At 48.0% G+C, this 22,319-nt stretch overlaps 2 protein-coding genes across 3 annotated transcripts in view; both read left to right on the top strand.

Moving 5' to 3' along the window:
• The window catches only part of LOC139048936 (uncharacterized), a 281,518-nt gene extending 276,130 nt beyond the window's left edge, over nt 1-5,388 (top strand). The window contains exons 2-3 of the mRNA XM_070523918.1: nt 1,480-3,364; nt 3,977-5,388. Coding sequence (XP_070380019.1) covers nt 1,485-3,364; nt 3,977-4,286 — 2,190 coding nt within the window. The 5' untranslated portion in view covers nt 1,480-1,484 and the 3' untranslated portion in view covers nt 4,287-5,388. The remainder of the gene's footprint in view (nt 1-1,479; nt 3,365-3,976) is intronic.
• LOC139048933 (uncharacterized) lies at nt 4,159-16,190 on the top strand. Of its 2 annotated transcripts, none has more exons than XM_070523915.1 (3): nt 4,159-4,287; nt 13,279-15,169; nt 15,782-16,190. In XM_070523915.1, the coding sequence occupies exons 2-3, from the start codon at nt 13,284-13,286 to the stop codon at nt 16,089-16,091; spliced, it is 2,196 nt and encodes a 731-aa protein (XP_070380016.1). In that variant the 5' UTR covers nt 4,159-4,287; nt 13,279-13,283; the 3' UTR covers nt 16,092-16,190. The 2 variants fall into 2 exon arrangements, with proteins under 2 accessions (XP_070380016.1, XP_070380015.1); XM_070523914.1 differs by lacking the exon at nt 4,159-4,287 and adding an exon at nt 11,963-12,229.
• The last annotated feature ends 6,129 nt before the right edge of the window (nt 16,191-22,319 follow it).

The following is a 22,319-nucleotide window of genomic DNA, read 5'->3' as shown; positions in this document are numbered from 1 at the left end:
CATCATCAGCAGCATCGTCATAATCATAGCACTTATCACCATCCTCGTCGTCGCTGTAGTCATCATCAGAATACGTGAAGCTATACCACTGGAAATCCACGCAGTTTCCTTAGGCAGACAGCCTCGCTGTTAGCGAAAAGAAAATGTTTTAGCGCGAACATGGAACCCACGGCACCGCCGCGTTTTTTAGGCTAGTTGCACACATTTTTCTCATCAGTACTTTGACGATTTAGTCTTCGTAACACTATTGATGTAGAAAATTTAAACAAGAGGAACGATTACTGATTCTCGTGCTAGGGACGACGAAGAAGAAGTAATCTACAAGGCGTCGGTGGTGGAGTCTGATCGTCAAAAACAACGTCAGAATTTCGCCGAGAAACAAGAACAAGGCTCAACAAGTGCAAGAGTAAGCTCGAAACATCGACTGGCGTCTCTGGTGAGTGCCAAGTGCGTGCGTGTTCCCGAAAGGCTCGAACCGCTGAACAAGGGAGAATGGCGAGTGTAAGCTAAATCCGATGGCATCTTCGGATGGTCTCTGTGATCCCCGCGAATGCGAGCCGGCCGATTTCTGAGGCCACTATGCCACCAAGTCTAGATCTCTTGCGTCAACCAAGCTGCGAGCTCATTCGCCTGACGTCACGAGGCAAATTATACGTAAATTCTGAGCACTTGCACTAACAAGGCATATCAGGTAACTTATAACATTCTACCTCATGGCACATTCGAATGCTCCTTTTTCGGGCAACCCTGCGAACAATCAGTGGTCCTTTAAATAGGTAAGCTTTATCATGGTAATAATACTATCATGGCGCGTTACGATAGTGTTAACAGCCATGTCAATAATGTGACTATAAAGTCATTAGTGTCTGTAGTTCAGCTTCATTGTCATTTTAAGCGACCATGGAAACGCTTTGGAAGCGCTCTCAATAGTCTGGTTTAATCTGCCATTAATGTGCACAATTGTCTGCTAAACCCATTTGCTGGCTGGTCTCAACGTCGTTTTAATAGCCGCACGAGAAGCTTACGCTATTCTTTCGCTCTGGAGGATCGCGAGGTGGCCATCGGCAACAAAATAAAGCACAAGCTCCGAGTGCCTAGCTCTGTGTCACCAGTGTAAGGCCACTATGGCAGTACGTACTCCGACTCTGCCAATAGTCGGAGCACAAAACACGATGCACTAGCGTAGAGTGAACGATGACAAAATTGCATGGACCGCGAACTGGACGGAAATACCTGCCGCGTACGTGAGAAGGTGAGGGAGAGAATGCTTCACGTCAGATTCAAACATCGCTTCCCAACAGCCTTAGTGGCTAAGACAAGCCGGACGGCGAAGAAGAAAGTTCGGGGAACGAGCCAATTAATGCACCACTTTAAGGGTAAACAGATGGAATAGCTTAAATTTCATGCGTCAAGACGCATTATCGCTATGAAGGCATGCGCATGATCGATTTTGGAAGAGCTACTCATCTGTCCTTCCAGGTACAATGGCAGGCGGTGACCCAAGGAAGTTCCCGGTGACGACTGGTCAGGCCGATTCGTTGAAGCTGTTCGACGTGGGCTTGGCAGACATAGAAGGAATAAAGGGCTTCTTCTCGGGCGAAGCAATTGACCACGCGTCACCTTGCACTGCGACCGAGGACCGAGCGTGTCACATCGTTCGACACCTCAGTGTGTGGAACGAAGTGCTTTCCCAGGCCAAGCTCGAACTGAGAGAAACACCGCGAAAGCGCAGCGGGCTGACCGTAGCGAGCATTGACTGCCCGTACATGAGGGACCACTCGCTGGACACACTGCACTGGGTCGCCACGCTGCTGCACTGCCTCGTCAAGAAGCATCACTGCGTGACGCATCTGGACGTCACGATGGGCAGGCTCAACTTGTACGACGAGCTGCTGTGCGACGCCCTCCGCGGAAACCAATTCGTCGAGTCGCTCAAGTTGCGGGACTCGTACGGCCGGGGCATCGGTCCTGACCGTATCTTCTGCGCGGTCGTGCCGACCCTGCCAAACTTGAAGCACTTCGAGTGCACCAGTAATGCGGAGTGCCGGCGCTCTTTTTTGGACGAACTGACGTCCCTTTTGCTGACGACGAGGTCGCTCACGTCTCTCCATCTTCCTAATTTGTACATGAAACGTAAGGAAGCTGAGGCATTCTTGACTGCGATCACGGCGTGCTCAACCCTGAAAGAACTCTCTTTGAACACTGCAGTCGTGGCCTCCTCTCAAGAAGGAATGTGTGCCACTTTCGCGGAGTACCTGAAGAGTTCGACTGCCTTAACGACGCTCAGCTTTGTGGGAGAGCGCTCTTTTTACCGCACCTCTATGCAGTTGATACTGCGAGGACTCGTGGAAAACAAAACCATCACCAGACTGGACTTCAGGATGGCGTTGGTGCTGGAGCAGTGCGTCGAAGAAGTATCTAACATCTTTGCAAAGAATAAGACGCTGCGCAGTATTCACATTGTTCGTTGCCGTCTTCAACAGCACCACACAGGTGCTTTTGTTTGGGATGGCTGGCTGACAGCTCTCACGGAGAACGAGACGCTGCAAGAACTTACGCTGCCCTTGCACATCTGGCGACCCCAGAAGTGGGCTCTCTTCTTCAGAGCGCTTTCGGCGAAGCACAGTCTGAAGCACGTGGTCATAGATGAGGACTCCGCGAGCACCTTCGTCCTGCAAGAAGTCTGCGAAGCCCTTCGAGAAAGTGGCGCCGAGGAGAAGGTCGTTTTCTGGCCACACTTGGGGGTTGCCTGCTATCGGTACGCTCTCCATTTACTCAGGTACCATTGTTTTCGCGACGTCATAGCCTGGCAGGCTGCCCGCGATGCTCCGCCGCTTGGCAGGCTTCTGCACCAGCTGTGTTCGCTGAACCACGTGACATCGCTGACTGTGACTATTGATCCTGGCAGACACAGTGAGAACCTGTCGTCTGCTCTCACAGACTATGTTGGAACAACCACCACGCTCAAAAAACTGCGATTGATCTCGATGTCTCTCGCCTCCTCGGCGAATGAAACTGACCTAGATTGGACGGCCGTGATTGAGTCGTTTTCAAGAAACAGCAGCTTAGCAGAGCTGTGCGTGAGCGCCACATGCATGTCTGAGGTCGACTCTGAGTGCATGGCTGATGTCGTCAACCACAGCGAAAACATACGAAGGTTCTCCGTTTCGGTACGAAGGGGCTGGAACTGGGCGGCGTTCGTGAGTCGCTTGTCCGATGGCATATGTCGCAACTACAGCCTCCTAAGAGTCGAAGTTCCTGGCTACATGAACAAGGACTCGTTTGCCATTTGGGACACGGCCCGGAGGAACTCCCGCCTGGTGGCCACTGCTTCGCAATTCCTCGCAGGAGCAAATCTTGACAAGTAAGTACCAGTAATGAAACTGCAGCACTTCGACACAAATACTCGCAAGACTCGTGTCGGGAAGAATGGCGCGTGCTCTTATTCGTTTCTTGAATTTTGATCATTTCTTTTAGATCTGCCTTTAACCTTGCAATGTCCTAAAAATCCCGCCGTTCTTATTAACACTGCTCGTTAGCTTCTCCACTGTCGCTTATAGCATTCGCTTTTCGCCGGAGGAGCAGCTGCTTAGAAACAAATGTGAACAACCTCTTGAAACTGCCCTAACGGGGTCGCGACCTCATCCTCGGTTAGGCCAAAGGGATCTGAGGTTAGCTAATCAAGTGCTTCAGGAAGTGATGCGTTTGCTACTTTTTGAAGCATAACGCCTCAGCGTATATACAAGATGGCGATATATATACCTTTCGATTTTTCATTCTCTTGCCTTATACTGAGCACAGCATTTCATTACGAACCTTACAGAGGAGCTACTCCAACAACTTCCTTCGTATGACTGCATCGGCTCTACCACGCTATAACACATGTTATCACTGCTATTGTATCGCGGTGAAGTGTTGAGTTTAGCGACTTCGACTAGATGTAAACGTGTCCCGGCACGTATCGCGTTTTCGACAGGATCACTGCGGCGGCGCTGGAGCGGGTCCTGCGGCACCGAGCTCTTCTGGAGGAACTTGCTGAAGTCCAGTCCATCAGCGAGGACGAGGCAGCGGACGCTCTCCGAGACGAAGTCAGGTCCTTCGAAGGCTTGCACGATTTCATGCGACTCGCAGGAGTCGTCAAGGAGAGGGTCACGTGTCATCGACGGGAAGACGGGCGCACGCAGCTCGACGACCTCAACGAGCACTGCTGGATCGCGATCCGGCGCTGCCTCGCGCTTGGTGACGTCGTGGACGAATGCGCCCAATCAGAGCCGAACCGCGTGTGACGTAAGCACGATGCTGCCCGTCGTTGTATTTTGTCTCAGAGACACGCCATCTGCCCAGCCGGACAGTCAAGAAGAAAAAAAAGAAGAAATCGCACATACTACGCGTGTTCGTCGTTATTTGCAGGAGCCATCCACCGCGATATGCCGTAACGCAAAAACAAAAAGCAGTCCAAAAGAGAAGTTCATGAATGCAATCTAACAAAACACATAAACACGCACTATTGTGCTTCTGGTGTGGCTAAAAGGCAAATTAGGTGACACTACCTCTGATAGAGCACGCGGACGGGCCTCGTCCTGAAACTTCACGCTGGACAAACGGGGACAAAGAAAGATGCACAAGGACTAGCGCAAAGTTTGACGATGAATCGATTCCAAGTTGGCCGGCTCACAGTGGAGCCTCGTCCAGTTATCGTCGCGTGAATCGTAAATGAAGTTTCGCTGAACAGAAGACGCGTGTAGCTCGTAACCCTTAAGCGCACAGGTCATGTGACACCGGCGTTGGGCTATCAAACCTATATATACGTATATATACCGTAGATATGTAAAGTAATATGTCAGAATATTTCCGAGCCCGGAAAATGAGCATAACTCAACATTTTCTCACGACTTCACCGCCCAGTGTGACATGCGTGTCAGGAATGCGATGATTGTACAGCGAAGTACCAACTCTACCTTTCGGTACGGACCTCTGACTGCAGGCTGCGATGAAATTTAGATTTCACTTTGATCCCGTGTTCAGAAAACTGTATTCCGAAAGGCGCAAGTAGTTGCCGCCGAAAGTGGTGCTTCAGCGGCAGACGTACACTGCATGTACTGGTGCGCAAAGTCATTAGTGTGGCGCTGTAATATACCAAAGGCAGTGCTGAAAAACAATCTCGGTGCTAACAGTGTAAGCAAACCAGACGCCCACGCGAATGCCGAAAAAAAGGATCCCTGTGTGATAAGCCGCAATGCGAACATCGTGTATACAGTTTTTCGCTGTGACATTCTGAAGTCATTTCATCGAAATTCATTTCTCAAACGGTGCAAAAGGGACGAAAGACCCGGGCAAAAGCGATCAGTGCAGGGCTTGGACGCACAAAGTGACATTTTTATTGGAAAATACAGCTAATGGAAGCAAAACGTTCAGCAGTATGTTACACTCCTGTAACATGTGAAGGCGAAGGCCTGCTGCTCACTTGGTAAACTTGGTATGGCCGTGTTGCTTCTTTCGCGGTTCGGCTTCATCGGCTTGTTTTCGTACGCTTCGCTGCGGCTTGGCGCGCTCGTATAGCGGGGTCAGACTCGCGCCGACGACCTTTCTCTTCGACTTTACGTTGCTTCCTCTCGGCAGGGGAGTGAAACATGTGCTGTTCTGTGTGTTGTTTGGGTGATATAAATGAATGTATGCACTGTTCGCTTCACTTTTCCGAGCGCTTGCTGCCTCAGCCTTACGGGGGTATGAGCCGCCGCACTTTTTCTCTGCTTACGGGGGTATGAGCCATTGAGAAGGACACGTGTTTTTTTTTTTTTTTTGTGCCACTCGACTAGACGACACTTTTCTGTGCGTTGTATGCGTGATTACAATGTATACGCACTGTACGCCTCACTTTGCCGAGTGCTTGTAGCCTCTGCGTTACGAGAGGGATAAGACATTGCATTTTTTTGCTTGCTTAGGGAAGTTTGAGCCATTGCTGATGATGACACTTTTTCTACCATTACACCGGACGACGCGTTGAATGTTCAAACTCATCGGGGGTATGAGCCAATTAAAGCTTCCACCTTAAAAGGAAGTTTTAGAATAGGGTCCCCAAACGTTTGGGGCCCCCAAGAAATAGCGTCGAAGGCACTGCGCACGCTCGAGACTCAAACTGCGTTTGGCTTTCGCATCGGGCTCGTTATTTCACCGATTTTAGCTGAAGCCCCAAAAGCTGCCCCAAAGGCTTTGCGTCAACAAACGTGGCGGCACCCACCTAAAGGACGGCACCTAGCACCAAACTGGGCTCGATTCGTGGTAACGCGTGAAGTTTGCAAGCTAGGAGCAATGACTGCTGTTATCGCTTTCACTCAACTAGCGTATCTTATGAAGATTGATTCCTTATAGTCGAATACAACTTTAAAAAACAGCAGTTGGCAACCGAGACACACGAACCGCGTGGCATTGTGTTACTCAGCTAACCAATCGCAGGAGCAAACAAAGTCGTCATGTGACGTTTTCAAAATGCCGACGTATTTGATACCACGATTCAAAGACGGGACAAAAGAAGACACAAAGGGACACACACAGCGCTGTGTGTGTCCCTTTGTGTCTTCTTTTGTGCCCCCTTTGAATCGCGCTACCATACCCCCCTTGAAGATGCATTACCAACAAGCTTACATTGCAACCCTCGCGAACTGTATTTGATACCTCCAGAGCGTCTACTCTTCTTGAATAGTCTTTTCATTGGCGGAAGCGATGAGCTGTGCAACAGACATCGACAAAGTTTATGGGGTCTGAGCATTTTACTCTTCTAAATCCGCGGTACAATTAGTTTCACTGCTTGAGCCCGTTTTACTCATGAACCTTCAATGCCAACTGAAGTGAAACTTCAGTTGGGATTGAAGGTTCATGAGTAAAACTTGAAGTTCATGAGGAAAACATTGAAGGGATTGACTTCTGGTTATAGACGGCGTTGATTTCGAATTCGATTTCATGTTCATGGCTCGTAGGCCTTACACGGCTCAACTTGGCTGGTGAAGGCACGTAAACTTGGTTACTCAATACTATGCGCAACTAATTGCTTGCTGCTAATGCAATAACCGCTAAATTGGAATTAAACGCAGAAACGCGAATGCTCAAAATTACTTTTACAATAAAATGGTATATTAAATTATTTATAATAGCTTTTCTTTGACGCCGTAGTGGCACTGAAAGCGCAAGAAGCTATGCGCTAGCGCAAAGCTATACAGTGTACTATAGTCGGATACAAGTCTCCCCCCGTCCACCATCCATCAAATACATCCGTGATTACAGTAAGGCTGACTTCGCGAGCGTAAACTCCGACCTCGAACACTTTTTCACCACTTTTCATGCGTCCATGGCTACCAGATCCGTGAACGAAAATTGGTGTCTTTTTAAGCACAAAATCTTATCGCTCATAGACGCCTACGTCCCACTCATCTGCATCCGCGGGGATGCCACAAAGCCATGGTATTCTAACTCGCTGCGCAAGCTGTCACGAAAAAAGGAGCGCCTCTTCCGTAATGCCAACTCCGGATCACCTGTAAAATGGGAAAAATACTTCGGCATCCTTCGCGAATACACTAGATTATTGCGGTCATCCAAAAGAAAATTCTACAGTCACGTCTTCTAGAAATATTGCGTGTTAACCCCAAGACATTTTCGAATTTGCTACAGCCCAACAAGAACAGCTCTTTTAACATATCCTTAAAAATACAAGACGGCACAAACGTTCCGCTTTGCGAGCGATCAGACGCGACGAATTCCTACTTCACCTCAGTTTTCACCAACGAGCCAGCGGATAAGCGAATTATTTTACCGAGCCTAAATTTTATTCCGATGCCACCCGTAACCTTCAGATCTGAGGAAATTTCAAAGCTCATCGATAACCTCAAGCCATCCACTTCACCCGGACCTGATAACATTCCTGCTAGAATACACAAAGGCACGAAATATTTCACAAGCTAAATCCTGCAACTCATCTTCGCCCAGTTCCTCAATACCAGTCAAATTCCGGATGACTGGAAATCATGCAAGTTTGTGCCAATTTATAAGAGCGGCGACCGTGCTGACCCCTCTAATTATCGTCCCATTTCATTAACATGCATCTCATGCAAGCTCTTCGAACATATACTCTACTCCCATATTGCGAATCACCTCGATCATAATTCTTTCTTCTTTCCTAAACAGCATGGTGTCAGCGTAGGCTTCTCGTGTGAAACCCAACTTTTCGAATTTACAACCGATCTTCACCTTAATTTAGATTCTTCATTCCAAACGGATGTCATCTACTTAAATTTTTCAAAAGCATTTGACCGCGTTCCTCACCAACGTCTATTGTGTAAACTTGCATGCTTATCACTCGACCCTCTTATCTTATCCTGGATTCGCCGCTTTTTAACTAACCGCTCACAGTTCACCGTCATCGCCAGCCATGCGTCTAAAACTACTGACGTTACCTCTGGAGTTCCCCAGGGTTCCGTTCTTGCTTCGCTTCTCTTCCTAATTTTCATCAACGACCTGCCATCTGGGATGTCGTCATCCGTCCGTCTTTTTGCGGACGATTGCGTCATTTATCGCCGCATCTCCGATAATACCGACCAGGAATCATTATTACAAGACGACCTAAACAAAATCCAGAAATGGTGTTCTGACTGGCTTATGCAGCTTAATATTTCAAAATGTAAATGCATGCACATTTCACGTAAACTTTCCGCTACCCTTTTCCCGTACTCGCTGAACTCCACGGCGTTATCAGGAACAAACTCACACAGGTACCTAGGAGTCGAAATGACTAACAAGCTAACTTGGGTGCAACCATATCACGAAACTTTGTGCTAACACTTCCAGAACATTTGCTTTCATCCGAAGATCTCTGGCTATGTACCCTCCATCCATCAGGCAACTATCATACGAAACATACGTCCGCTCTAAGATGGAGTATGCCTCAGCCATATGCAACCCTCACCAGATTTACTTGATTGAGTCGCTCGATGCCATTCAGAACCGGGCAGCCCGCTTCATAACTTCCCAGTACTCACCTTGGCCCAGCATTACTGACATGAAATTGACTCTCGGACTCGCACCCCTAGCACTCCGCCGGAAACTTGCAATGCTCTGTCTTTTTCATAAATGATACCTTAACTTTCCTGCACTGCGCGAGATCTTATTACATGCTCCGCTACGCTCATCTCACCGTTTGTTTAACTCCCTTAGCATACAGCGTTTGTATGGTTCTTCCAACGCCTTCAACAAATCCTTCCTCCCCATCGCGATAAAAGAATGGAACAATCTTCCCGAAGCCGTGGTTTTGGAGCCAAATCCCTTCAAATTTAGACAGTTACTATCAGACCATTTCAACCCAAAATAGCCACTTTTCCTCACGTTTCCTCTCCCAGCGTGGGAGCGGCCCGCAACGTGCTAATACTCGTGCTGCACGACTGTAAAATAAAAGTTAATCAATCAATCAATCAATCAATCAATCCTCTCCCAGCAATCCGACTTGCTTGTGTCATCACCTATTTTTCCTTCTCTTCTTTTTTGCCACTTATGTTTAGCATGTTTCACATTTACGTGTACGCTTTTCTTTCAATTTATTGCTACTAAGTTTGAGATATTTTCGTTGTTTTGTCTATACCTGATGTTTTCTACAGTTTATTATTTACGTTTCTGTTGCCATTGTTTGCATTTGTTTTCAGTTGATGTATAGCACTTTCACATCGCTGTCCCCCCCCCCCCCTATGTAATGTCCCCGAAGGGACCCTTAAGGGAACAATAAATGATGATGATGATGATGATGATGATGATGATGATGATGATGATGATGATGATGATGACGTCTGCAGTGAAGCCCTGCCCACGCCCTCATAACTGCCAGCCACTGTTCCTCGCGAGACTGCAAATAGTTCGTATTTCAAACTTTCCCCGTTACATAAACAAGGCGCTAGCCACAAAAATATATCAGCGCGTAATTTTGTACGTTTTCATTCGTATAGTATAGTGGAACGGTGAAAGCCTAATTCTTTATTGAAAAGAAATAAAACGTATGCTTTGCTGCATGTATTCTCAAGTTTCACTTCAGTTGGCAGTGCAGTTTAATGAGTTAAACGGGGTCAGCAGTGAAATGAACTGCACCGCGGACTTTTGAAGATTGAAATGGTCAGACTCTATGCACTTTGTCCATGTCCGTTGCACACCTCCTCGCTTCCACCCATCAAAACTTTTCAAGAATAGCAGACGCTCCAGAGGTATCAAGCACGACGCCATCTTGAAATGGTCTCATGAGGATTTTATTTGCTTCTATGATTGGCTAGATGCTGGAGCCGATCGGATAACGACCGGCCGATGCGCTGAGGCCACTCTGTTCGCGTATTCTGCTGCAGAGTGACACAATGTCGCAGCTTGACGTATCGCCAGTCGCATGATCTGCAGCCCACAACGTAACCAGAAAACCGTGCTTGCGAAAAAAAAAAGCTCGAGATCAACAGTGACCAGCGCAGCTCACGTCAACACGGAGAACGTTGTAACGCAAGCAGACGACACTTGCTGTGTGCCGCAAGTGTTTGAGTGTAGCGATTAATTGTCGTTGTGCATGCTCTTTCTGTGACATTTTATAGAAACAAGTTTACAAGCATTACAACTATTACGAAGAATATTCGTTGATCGTAAAGGTGGAAAAAATTATCGGTGACGCCACCTGGGGAGCCAATCTCCCCAAACCAATGCTTTCCCTTAAATGACATCAATTGGGCTGAAAACTCAGGAGAGTGGCATCGCAGCGATCGGTAGCGATTCACCTCTTCTAAACCTCATAATAAATTACACGCTTTACGCGGGCTACTTAAATGCGTCCCTTAATGATCAGAAGGACCTACCCTAATGACTCAGTACAATTGTCCTAAATTTTTCCAGGCTCCCTTTAATTTTATTTTCATCAGCATTTCTTCTACTCTTGTCACTAATTATTTCAATTTTCTTATGCTTCGACTTTGTTCATAGAGCGGTCTTCTGTGCTTTGTGCTTCAATTCTCTATTCAATACTTTGGATTAAGTTTGTATCGCTTCTCAGTTATGCATAATTAGTGCATTTCTTCACGTCTCTATAACTGAATCGAGCCTTTTTCTTTCATGTTTATCAGTCTTAATCTCGATTTATATATCTGCAGTTGCATACCATGCACGCATTCGGCTAGCTTCCAACTCACAATAGTTATTCTGGCTCTTTACACCTACCGCAAACAGGTCCTTCTTCATCATTATTATCATCACTACAACCATCATAATCACCATCATCATTGTCATTGCACTTATAAGCCAACATGCGTCTCCCCGCAGGCCGGCTGGATCCGAAGAATAGATGCTTTGACGTCACACTAGATTTTTCGTCCCTACGTTGTCCCCAGAATTATGTGTTTATCATTCGTGTGTTCCCTATGACGCTGCGAAGTACCTGGCGCGTCACGTGAGCATGAGAACATGGCCGGCGTGCTTGATGGAAGATCGGGGTGATCACACGAGAACTGAGATCTACGACAGAACTTGCGAATAGTTGCGATGCTCAGATGAGCGGGTCAACGTAAGTGCGTCAGCCATCACTGCGTGTTTTAGAGTAAACACTTTACTCAAACCAAGAATATCTGAGATCACCACAAGAAACATGTGGAGGGGTGACAAATAGGCGGTGAAGGACCTTCGCTGTAAAGTGGTTCGAGACCGAAAGAATCGCACCGTGACCACCCACAAGTGTCTGACTACGTGAATTTGTCATCAGAAAACGCTAAAAGTAAAAATTATAATGTATAATGTTGTTCGTTAGTTTATTTTCGGATTTCATCCTCGTCGTCACTGTAGTCATCATCACAATACATGAAGGTATACCAATGGAAATCCACGCGGTTTCATCAGGCAGACAGTCTCGCTGTTAGGGAAAAAAAACATTGTTTTAGCGCGGAGATGGAACCCACGGCACCACCGCGATTTTTTAGGCTAGTTGCACACTCTTTTCACATTTGTACATTGACGATTTACTCATCTTAACACTATTGATGTAGAAAATTAAAACAAGAGGAACGATTACTGATTCTCGTGCTAAGGTCGACGAAGAAGAAGTAATCTACAGGGCATCGGTGGTGGAGTCTGAGCGTCAAGAACAACAGCCACGTCAGAAGCGAGAACAAGAATCAAGAAGCTAGAACAAGACTCAACAAGTACAAGAGTAAGCTAAACACATCGGCTGGCGTCCCTGGTGAGTGCCAGGTCTGTGTGTGTTCGCGAAGGGCTCGAACCGCTGAACAAGGGAGAGTGGCGAGTGTAAGCTAAATCCGATGGCATCTTCGGATGGGCTCTGTGATCCCCGCGAATGCGAGCCGGCCGATTTATGAGGACACTATGCCACCAAATCTAGATCTCTTGCGTCAATCGAGCTGCGAGCTCATTCGCCTCACGTCACGAGGCAAATTATACGTAAATTGTGAGCACTTGCACTAACAAGGCATATGAGTTAACTTATAACATTCTACCTTATGGCACATTCGAATGCTCCTATTTCGGGCAGCCCCGCGAACAATCAGTGGTCCTTTAAATAGGTAAGCTTTATCGTGGCAATAATACTATCATGGCGCGTTATGATAGTGTTAACAAGTCCGGAGTAATGTGACTGTAAAGTCATTTGGGTCCGTAGTACAGCTGCATTGTCGCTTTACGCGACCATGGAAACGCTTTAGAAGCGCTCTCAAAGGTCTGGTCTAATCTGCCATTAATGTGCACTAGTGTCTGCTATACCCATCTGCTTGCTGGTCTCAACGTCGTTTTAACAGCAGCACGAAAAGCTTACGCTATTCTTCCGCTCTGGGGCATCGCGAGGTGGCCATCGGAAACAAAATAAAGCACAAGCTCCGAGTGCCTAGCTCTGTGTCACCAGTGTAAGGCTAGCTACCCGCGGTGCAATCTGCAGTGAATGCCTGCCGATAGTCGGAGCACAAAACACGATGCACTAGCGTAGAGTGAACGATGACAAAACTGCATGGACCGCGAACTGGACGGGTATACCTGCCGCGTACGTGAGAAGGTGAGGGAGAGAATGCTTGACGTCACATTCAAACATCGCTTCCCAACAGCCTTTGAGCCTAAGACAAGCCGGACGGCGAAGAAGAAAGTTCGGGGAACGAGCCAATTAATGCACCACTTTAAGGGTAAACAGATGGAATAGCTTAAATTTCATGCGTCAAGACGCACTATCTCTATGAAGGCATGCGCATGATCGATTTTGGAAGAGCTACTCATCTGTCCTTCCAGGTAAAATGGCAGGCGGTGACCCAAGGAAGTTCCCGGTGACGACTGGTCGGGCCGATTCGTTGAAGATGTTCGACGTGGGCCAGGCAGACATCGAAGGAATAAAGGGCTTCTTCTCGGGTCATGCCGTTGATTACGCGTCACCTTGCACTGCGACCGAGGACCGAGCGTGTCACATCGTTCGACACCTCAGTGTGTGGAACGAAGTGCTTTCCCAGGCCAAGCTCGAACTGAGAGAAACACCGCGAAAGCGCAGCGGGCTGACCGTAGCTAGCATCGACTGCCCGTACATGAGGGACTACTCGCTGGACACACTGCACCGGGTCGCCACGCTGCTGCACTGCCTCGTCAAGAAGCATCACTGCGTGACGCATTTCGACGTCACGGTGGGCTGGCTCAACTTGTACGACAAGCTCCTGTGCGACGCCCTCCGCGGAAACCAATTCGTCGAGTCGCTCAAGTTGCGGGACTCGTACGGCCGGGGCATCGGTCCTGACCGTATCTTCTGCGCGGTCGTGCCGACCCTGCCAAACTTGAAGCACTTCGAGTGCACCAGTAATGCGGAGTGCCGGTGCTCTTTTCTGGATGAACTGACGTCCCTTTTGCTGACGACGAGGTCGCTCACGTCTCTCCATCTTCCTAATTTGTACATGAAACGTAAGGAAGCTGAGGCATTCTTGACTGCGATCACGGCGTGCTCAACCCTGAAAGAACTCTCTTTGAACACTGCAGTCGTAGCCTCCTCTCAAGAAGGAATGTGTGCCACTTTCGCGGAGTACCTGAAGAGTTCGACTGCCTTAACGACGCTAAGCTTTGTGGGAGAGCGTTCTTTTTACCGCACCTCTATGCAGTTGATACTGCGAGGACTCGTGGAAAACAAAACCATCACCAGACTGGACTTCAGGAGGGCGTTGGTGCTGGAGCAGTGCGTCGAAGAAGTATCTAACATATTTGCAAAGAATAAGACGCTGCGCAGTATTCACATTGTTCATTGCCGTCGTCATCAGCACCACACAGGTGCTTTTGTTTGGGATGGCTGGCTGACAGCTCTCACAGAGAATGAGACGCTGCAAGAACTTACGCTGCCCTTGCACATCTGGCGACCCCAGAAGTGGGCTCTGTTCTTCAGAGCGCTTTCGGCGAAGCACAGTCTGAAGCACGTGGTCATAGATGGGGACTCCGCGAGCGCCGTCGTCCTGCAAGAAGTCTGCGAAGCCCTTCGAGAAAGTGGCGCCGAGGAGAAGGTCGTTTTCTGGCAACACTTGGGGGTTGCCTGCTATCGGTACGCTTTCCGTTTACTCAGGTACCACTGTTTCCGCAACGTCATCGCCTCACAGGCTGATGACGGAGCCGATGCTCCGCCACTTGGAAGGCTTCTGCACCAGCTGTGTTCGCTGAACCACGTGACATCGCTGACTGTGATTATCGATCCTGGCAGACACAGTGAGAACCTGTCGTCTGCTCTCACAGACTATGTTGGAACAACCACCACGCTCAAGATACTGCGATTGATCTCGATGTCTCCCGCCTACTCGGCTAATGAAACTGACCTAGATTGGACGGCCGTGGTAGAGTCGTTTTCAAGGAACAGCAGCTTAGCAGAGCTGTACGTGAGCGCCACATGCATGTCTGAGGACGACTCTAAGCGCATGGCTGATGTGGTCAACCACAGCGAAAATATACGAAGGTTCTCCGTTTCGGTACGAAGGGGCTGGAACTGGGCGTCGTTCGTGAGTCGCTTGTCCGACGGCATATGTCGCAACTACAGCCTCATAGAAGTCGAAGTTCCTGGCTACATGAACAAGGACTCGTTTGCCATTTGGGACACGGCCCGGAGGAACTCCCGCCTGGTGGCCACTGCGTCGCAATTCCTCGCAGGAGCTAATCCTGACAAGTAAGTACCAGTAATGAAACTGCAGCACTTCGACACAAATACTCGCAAGACTCGTGTCGGGTAGAATGGCGCGTGCTCTTATTCGTTTCTTGAATTTTGATCATTTCTTTTAGATCTGCCTTTAACCTTGCAATGTCCGAAAAATCCCGCCGTACTTATTAAGACTGCTCGTTGGCTTATCCACTGTCGCTTATAGCATTCGCTTTTAGCCGGCGGAGCAGCTGCTTAGAAACAAATGTGAACAATCTCTTGAAACTGCCCTAATGAGGTCGCGACCTCATCCTCGGTTGGGCTAAAGGGATCTGAGATAAGCTAATCAAGTGCTTCAGGAAGTGATGCGTTTACTACTTTTTGAAGCATAACGCCTCAGCGTATCCACAAGATGGCGATATATATACCTTTCGATTTTTATTTATCTTGTCTTATCCTGAGCACAGCATTTCATTACGAACCTTGCAGAGGAGCTACTCCAACAACATCCTTCGTATGACTGCATCGGCTCTACCACGCTATAACACATGTTATCACTGCTATTGTATCGCGGAGAAGTGTTGAGTTTAGCGACTTCGACTAGACGTAAACGTGTGCCGGCACGTATCGCGTTTTCGACAGGACCACTGCGGCGGCGCTGGAGCGGGTCCTGCGCCACCGTGTTCTTCTGGAGGAACTTGCCGAAATCCAGTCCATCAGCGAGGACGAGGCAGCGGCCGCTCTCCGAGAGGAAGTCCGGTCCTTCGAAGGCTTGCACGATTTCATGCGACTCGCAGGAGTCGTCAAGGAGAGGGTCACGTGTCATCGACGGGAAGACGGGCGCACGCAGCTCGACGACCTCAACGAGCACTGCTGGATCGCGATCCGACGCTTCCTCGCGCTTGGTGACGTCGTGGACGAATGCGGCCAATCAGAGCCGAACCGCGCGTGACGTAAGCACGATGCTGCCCGTCGTTGTATTTTGTCTCAGAGACATACCATCTGCCCAGACGGACAAAAGAAGAAATAAAGAAGAGCGTGTTCGTCGTTATTTGCAGGGGCCATCCACGGCGAAATGCCGTAACTCAAAAACAAAAAGCAGTCCAAAAGAGAAGTTCATGAATGCAATCTAACAAAACACATAAACACGTACTATTGTGGTTCTGGTGTGGCTAAAAGGCAAATTAGGTGACACTGCCTCTGATAGTGCACGCGGACGGGCCTCGATCGTCCTCAAACTTCGCGCTGGACAAACGGGGACAAAGAAATATGTACAAGGACTAGCGCAAAGTTTGACGATGAATCGATTCCAAGTTGGCCGGCTCACAGCGGAGCCTCGTCCAGTTATCGTCGCGTGAGTCGTAAATGAAGTTTCGCTGACCAGAAGTGGTCATGTGACACCGGAGTTGGGCTATCTAACGTATATATACGTATATATGCCGTATATATATAACGTAATATGTCAGAATATTTCCGAGCCCGGAAAATGAGCATAACTCAACATTTTCTCGCGACTTCACCGCCCGGTGTGAAATGTGTGTCAGGAATGCGATGATTGTACAGCGAAGTACCAACTCTACCTTTCGGTACGTACCTCTGACTGTATACGCTGCGATGAAATTTAGATTTCACTTCGATCCCGTGTTCTGAAAACTGTATTCCGAAACGCACAAGTAGTTACCGCCGAAAGTGGTGCTTCGGCGGCAGACGTACACAGCATGTATTGGTGCGCAAAGTCATTAGTGCGCCCCCTGTAATATACCAAAGGGAGTGCTGAAAAACAATCTCGGTGCTAACAATCTAAGCAAACCAGACGCCGCCGCGAATGCCGAAAAAGAGAATCCCTGTGTGATAAGCCGCAACGCGAACATCGTGTATACAGTTTTTCGCTGTGACATTCTGAAGTCATTTCATCAAAATTCATTTCTCAAACGGCGCAAAAGGGACGAAAGACACGGGCAAGAGCGATCAGTGCAGGGCGTGGACGGCCAAAGTGACATTTTTATTGGAAAATACAGCTAATGGAAGCAAAACGTTCAGCAGTATGTTACACTCCTGTAACATGTGAAGGCGAAGGCCTGCTGCTCACTTGGTAAACTTGGCATGGCCGTGTTGCTGCTTTCGCGGTTCGGCTTCTTCGGCTCGTTTTCGTACGCTTCGCTGCGGCTTAGCGCGCTCGTACAGCGGGGTCAGACTCGCGCCGACGACCTTTCTCTTCGACTTTACGTTGCGTCCTCTCAGCAGGGGATTGAAACATGTGCTGTGGTGTGTGTTGTTTGGGTGATTTAAATGAATGTATGCACTGTTCGCTTCACTTTTGTGAGCGCTTGCTGCCTCAGCCTTACGGGGGTATGAGCCGTCACATTTTTTTCCCTGCTTACGGGGGTATGAGCCATTGAGAAGGTCACGTGTTTTAACGCGATAGCGTTAAGGAGCTCGTGTCGCAGAAAAGCCGGTGTCGTCGGCGTCGGGTGTCGGCGTCGGCGGCGTTGACCGTGAGCGATAAATCACGGCAGGCGCTTCATAAATAAAAAGCAACTTCCAAGATTGGCCCGGTGGGAATCGAACCCGGGTCTCCGGAGTGTGAGACAGAGACGCTACCACTCAGCCACGAGTTTTTTTTTTTTTTTATTGCCTCGCTTTTCACAGAGTTTACGAGATCAGAAGAACAGATTAACAAGATAATAGTACCGAGAACCGTCAGCTGTTTGCTGACTACAAGCCATCAGTATTTCGGCATCTGCAACAACATTTCTAATCTTGGAACCCATTCTGGTACATACGACTGCACCTTCTGCACTTCGACAAAATGGGACACAGATTCGCAAAAATATTCGCGAACCGGTCTAGCGTCAGTATCCGCATTGTGTACAGCAGTCCGAGTTCGCCATATACTGTGCAGGCCCAGGAGCATAACCAGATCGAAAGGCATACCATCGTCGTTTTCGACCGTGAGATAACGGATTCCGTGCGGACTTAATGGCAACTCTTTTTTCAAGGTTCTTTGTAAGATGTCCCAGAAGAACACTCCACCCCAGCAATCTAAAAACACATGCTCAATTGTCTCTGGTTTTTTGCATAACAAACAATGAGTACCCCACGGAACAAATAAACCCCTTTCTTCTAACCATGTTTCAACAGGTTAGAGTTCGATGCTTCCAAGCGGTGCAAACGCGCCTCTAGTGAATGCGGTGTTGCCTTCGAAACCAGCCGTGGAAAGTTATACTGCGGTGTATATCGGTAATTATGAACATGTAACGTACAGAAGTCACAATTACACGAGTTGCGAAGTGCGTTTCCGCTGCATTTCTTTTGCGCTTTCCGCACACGCAGAGCCATCTTGCGGCAAACACAGAAGACCCCCTCCTCTCAATGTACGGCGCTGCCCCGACAGGAGGCGCGCCGCGCGCGCATTGGGACCGCTGCCAGGCGCGTCGCGGGACTCCCTCTCCCCTGACGACGCTTCGCCGTGCTTCCGGTTTAGATTACTATCTATCTCTCTGCCCGTGCCGATCACGACGTTTGGCTGGCGTAGATCGTTTCCCCTCCGAGACACCGAGTTCTTTTGTTCGTTTCGTTCGCTCAGGCGCACGTTTCGTTGTCGCGCCGAACGCTGCGTTGCTCGACGTTCACCGCGTGATAGGTGGGCGCTAAGTCCGATGCGGGGCGCATCGTAAGTGATTGCTGTGCCGTAGCGCATTGTCTTATACCCCTTGGCGGGTCGACGGGAACGCTGTCGCGTCCCACTCTTGAAGGCGAAGCTTAAGCGTCCTCCAATTTTTTTTTTGTGCCACTCGACTAGACGACGCTTTTATGTGCGTTGTATGCGTGATTACAATGTATACGTACTGTACGCCTCACTTTGCCGAGTGCTTGTAGCCTCTGCGTTACGAGAGGGATAAGACATTGCATTTTTTTGCTTGCTTAGGGAAGTTTGAGCCATTGCTGATGATGACACTTTTTCTACCATTACACCGGACGACGCGTTGAATGTTCAAACTCATCGGGGGTATGAGCCAATTAAAGCTTCCACCTTAAAAGGAAGTTTTAGAATAGGGTCCCCAAACGTTTCGGGACCCAAAGAAATAGCGTCGAAGGCAGTGCACATGCTCGAGACTGAATCTGCATTTGGCTTTCGCATCGGGCACGTTATTTCACTGATTTAGCTGAAGCCCCAAAAGCTGCCCCAAAGGCTTTGCGTCAACAAACGTGACGGCACCCACTGAAGAGACGGCTCTAACCTAGCACCAAACTCGGCTCGATTCGTGGTAACGCGTGAAGTTTGCAAGCTAGGAGCAATGACTGCGCTTATCGCTTTCTCTCAACTAGCGTGTGTAATGAAGACTGATTCATTATAGTCGGATACAACTTTAAGAAACAGCATTTGGCAACCGAGGCACACGAACCGCGCGGCGTTGTGTTGCTCAGCTAACCAATCACAGGAGCAAACAAAGTCGTCAGGTGACGTTTTCAAAATGGCGTCTTACATGATACCTCCAGAGGGTCTGCTGTTCTTGAATAGTCTTTTCATCAGCGGAAGCGATGAGCTGCGCTACAGACATCGACAAAGTGTATGGGGTCTGAGCATTTTACTCCTCTAAATCCTCGGTACAATTAATTTCACTGCTTGAGCCCGTCAATGCCAACTGAAGTGAAACTTCAGTTGGCATTGACTTCTGGTTATGGATGGCGTTGATTTCGAATTCAATTTCATGGTCATGGCTCGTAGGTCTTACACGGCTCAACTTGGCTGGTGAAGGCACGTAAACTTGGTTACTCAATACAATGCGCAACTAATTACTTGCTGCTAATGCAATAACTTCTAAATTGGAATTAAACGCAAAAACACGAATGGACAAAATTACTCTTACAATAAAATGGTGTATTTAAATATTTATAATAGCTTTTCCTTGACGCCGCAGTGGCATTGAAAGCACAAGACGCCATCCACTAGCGCTAAGCTACAGTGTACTATAGTCGGATACAACTTAAGTCTGCAGTGAAGCCCCGCCCGCGCCCTCATAACCGCCAGCCACTGTTCCACGCGAGACAGCAAATAGTTCGTATTTCAAACTTTCCCCGTTACATAAACAAGGCGCTAGCCACAAAAATATATCAGTGCGTAATTTTGTACGTTTTCATTCGTATAGTATAGTGGAACGGTGAAAGCCTAATTCTTTATTGAAAAGAAATAAAACGTATGCTTTGCTGCAAGTATTCTGAAGTTTCAATTCAGTTGGCAGTGCAGTTTAGTGAGTTAAACGGGGTCAGCAGTGAAATGAACTGCGCCGCGGACTTTTGAAGATTGAAATGGTCAGACTCTATGCACTTTGTCCATGTCTGTTGCACACCTGCTTGCTTCCACCGAAGAAAACTTTTCAAGAATTGCAGACGTTCGAGAGGTATCAAGTACGACGCCATTTTGAAATGGTCTCATGACGATTTTGTCTGCATCTGTGATTGGCTAGATGCTGGAGCCGATCGGATAACGACCGGCCGATGCGCTGAGGCCACTCTGTTCGCGTATTCTGCTGCAGAGTGACACAATGTCGCAGCTTGACATGTCACCAGTCGCATTTATCTGCAGCCCACAACGTAAGCAGAAAACCGTGCTCGCGAAAAAAAAAACAAGCTCGAGATCAACAGTGACCAGCGCAGCTCACGTCAACACGGAGAACGTTGTAACGCAAGCAGACGACACTTGCTGTGTGCCGCAAGTGTTCGAGTGTAGCGGTTAATTGTCGTTGTGTATGCTCTTTCTGTTACATTTTATAGAAAGAAGCTTTACAAGCACTGCAACTATTACGAAGAATACCTGTTCATCGTAAAGCTGGAAAACATTATCGGTGACGCCACCTCGGGAGCCAATCTCCCCAAACCAATGCTTTCCCTTAAGTGACATCAATTGGGCTGAAAACTCAGGAGAGTGGCATCGCTGCGATCGGTAGCGATTCACCTCTTCTAAACCTCATAATAAATTACATGCTTTACGCGAGCTACTTAAATGCGTCCCTTAATGATCAGAAGGACCTACCCTAATGACTCAGTACCATTGTGCAAAATTTTTCCAGGCTTCCTTTAATTTTATTTTCATCAGCATTTCTTCTACTCTTGTCACTAATTATTTAAATTTTCTTATGCTTCGACTTTGTTCATAGAGCGGTCTTCTGTGCTTTGTTCTTTAATTGTCTATTCAATACTTTGGATTAAGTTTGTATCACTTCTCAGTTATGCATAATTAGTGCATTTCTTGACGTATCTATAACTGAATCGAGCCTTTTTCTTTCATGTTTATCAGTCTTAGATGTCGATTTATATATCTGCAGTTGCCTACCATGCACGCATTCGGCTAGCTTCCAACTCAGAATTGTTATTCTGGCTCTTTACACCTACCGCAAACAGGTCCTTCTTCATCATTATCATCATCACTACAACCATCATAATCACCATCATCATCGTCATTGCACTTATAAGCCAACATGCGTCTCCCCGCAGGCCGGCTGGATCCGAATAATAGATGCTCTGAGGTCACACTAGATTTTTCTTCCCTACCTTGTCCACAGAATTATGTGTTTATCATTCGTGTGTTCCCTATGACGCTGCGAAGTACCTGGCGCGTCAAGTGAGCATCAGAACATGGCCGGCGTGCTTGATGGAAGATCGGGGTGATCACACGAGAACTGAGATCTACGACGGAACTTGCGAATAGTTGCGATCAGCTCAGACGAGCGGGTCAACGTAAGTGCTCCAACCATCGCTGCGTGTTTTGGAGTAAACACTTTACTCAAACCAAGAACATCTGAGATCACCACAAGAAACATGTGGAGGGATGACAAATGCGGCAGTGAAGGCCTTTCGTTGGAAAGTGGTTCGAGACCGAAAGGGTCGCATCGTGAACACCCACAAGTTGCTGACTACGTGAATTTGTCATTATAAATTATATTTTTAAAAATATACAATTGTGTAAAATTATATTGTATAATGTTCGTTAGTTTATTTTCTGATTTCATCCTCGTCGTTGCTGTAGTCATCATCAGAATACGTGAAGGTATACCAATGGAAATCCACGCGGTTTCCTCTGGCAGACAGCCTCGCTGGTAGCGAAAAAAAAAATTTGTTTTAGTGCGGAGATGGAACCCACGGCACCACCGCGCTTTTTAGCCTAGCTGCACACTCTTTT

Source organism: Dermacentor albipictus, chromosome 8 (assembly GCF_038994185.2).
Source record: "Dermacentor albipictus isolate Rhodes 1998 colony chromosome 8, USDA_Dalb.pri_finalv2, whole genome shotgun sequence".
Lineage (NCBI taxonomy): Eukaryota > Metazoa > Arthropoda > Arachnida > Ixodida > Ixodidae > Dermacentor > Dermacentor albipictus.
Note: the sequence above shows the minus strand (reverse complement) of the source record. Positions and strands in the feature narration are given on the sequence as shown.